This window comes from Sphaeroforma arctica (genome assembly GCF_001186125.1).
Source record: "Sphaeroforma arctica JP610 unplaced genomic scaffold supercont1.5098, whole genome shotgun sequence".
Taxonomy (NCBI): Eukaryota; class Ichthyosporea; order Ichthyophonida; genus Sphaeroforma; species Sphaeroforma arctica.
In genome coordinates this window covers 772-2,118 of record NW_014035460.1, presented here as the reverse complement: position 1 = coordinate 2,118, position 1,347 = coordinate 772, and the positions used below count along the sequence as shown (strand labels likewise).

The 1,347-nt window shown below is 39.6% G+C and overlaps 1 protein-coding gene across 1 annotated transcript; it reads right to left on the bottom strand.

Annotated features, from left to right (window-relative positions):
• Window positions 1–263: 263 nt before the first annotated feature.
• Window positions 264–1,027, bottom strand: SARC_14783 (hypothetical protein; the record flags this gene model as incomplete). The annotated part of the gene is made up of 2 exons (XM_014291085.1): window positions 264–419; window positions 923–1,027. Coding segments are annotated over 2 exons (261 nt in total), but the record flags the coding sequence as incomplete, so codon positions are not given.
• Between the last annotated feature and the right edge of the window lie 320 nt (window positions 1,028–1,347).

Genomic DNA, 1,347 nt, shown 5'->3' with positions numbered 1-1,347 from the left:
TACCTACTCAGTCACATACCTCTATTATTTCTACAAATATGATCATCTGTGGGTTACTTATACCTCGATTATCTCCACAGCATATACTACACCATCCCACGCACGATGGTACAGGATTACCAGCTACCTACTCGGTCACATACTTCTACTATATTTACAAGATCATCTGTGGGTTCTTTATACCTCGATTATTTCCACAACATATACTACACCATCCCACGCACGACGGTACAGTACTACCAGCTACCTACTCAGTCACATACCTCTATTATTTCTACAAAGATGATCTTCTCAGGGTTGTCCAGGTCCACCGTGTGCCCGAACTTCGGCCCGTCGACGACGTCAGCAACGGCGGTGATGACGGCCAGACGCTCTTTCTTCATCGCATCGTTGTACTTACACTTGAACATAACTGAGAACTGGGTGGCACAAGACAAGACAACACTCACAGTATTCAGCCGATGTTCAATACTTTATATGGTATGATATGGTATGTTTGATACTTGATATGATATGATATATGTTTAATATTTGATATGATGTGATACGATATGGTCTGAATATTCTTCTTCTTCATCGCATCGCTGTACTTGCACTTGAACATAACTGAGAACTGGGTGGCACAAGACACAACACAACACTCAACGTATTCAGCCGATGTTCAATACTGGATATGATATGATATGATATGTTTAATACTTGATATGATATGATATGTTTAATACTTGATATGACGTGATACGATATGGTCTGAATATTCTTCTTCTTCATCGCATCGCTGTACTTGCACTTGAACATAACTGAGAACTGGGTGGCATAAGACAACACAACACTCAACGTATTCAGCAATGGGCCTATACTACTGCACACGCACACATACGTTGCACACGCACACATACGTTGCACATGCGTACACACGCACCTTATGGCTCTCATTGGCGTTGTGAAAGTGTGATTGTAGTATGGACACGCATTCTTGCTTGATAGTCTCCACTTGAGACTTGCACACCTTGGTGACTGGCAGCATTCGGTGACAAAACCTGTGGTATAAATAAAACATGGTGGTATAAATAGAACATGGAAATTACAAAAGAACATGGTGGTATAAATAGAACATGAAAATAACAATAGAATATGGTGGTATAAATAGAACATGGAAATAACAATAAAACATGGTGGTATAAATAGAACACGGAAATAACAATGAAGTATGGTGGTGTAAATAGAATACGGAAATAACAATGAAGTATGGTGGGGGTAAATAGAACACGGAAACAACAATGAAGTATGGTGGTGTAAATAGAACACGGAAATAACAATGAAGTATGGTGGTATAAATAGAACACG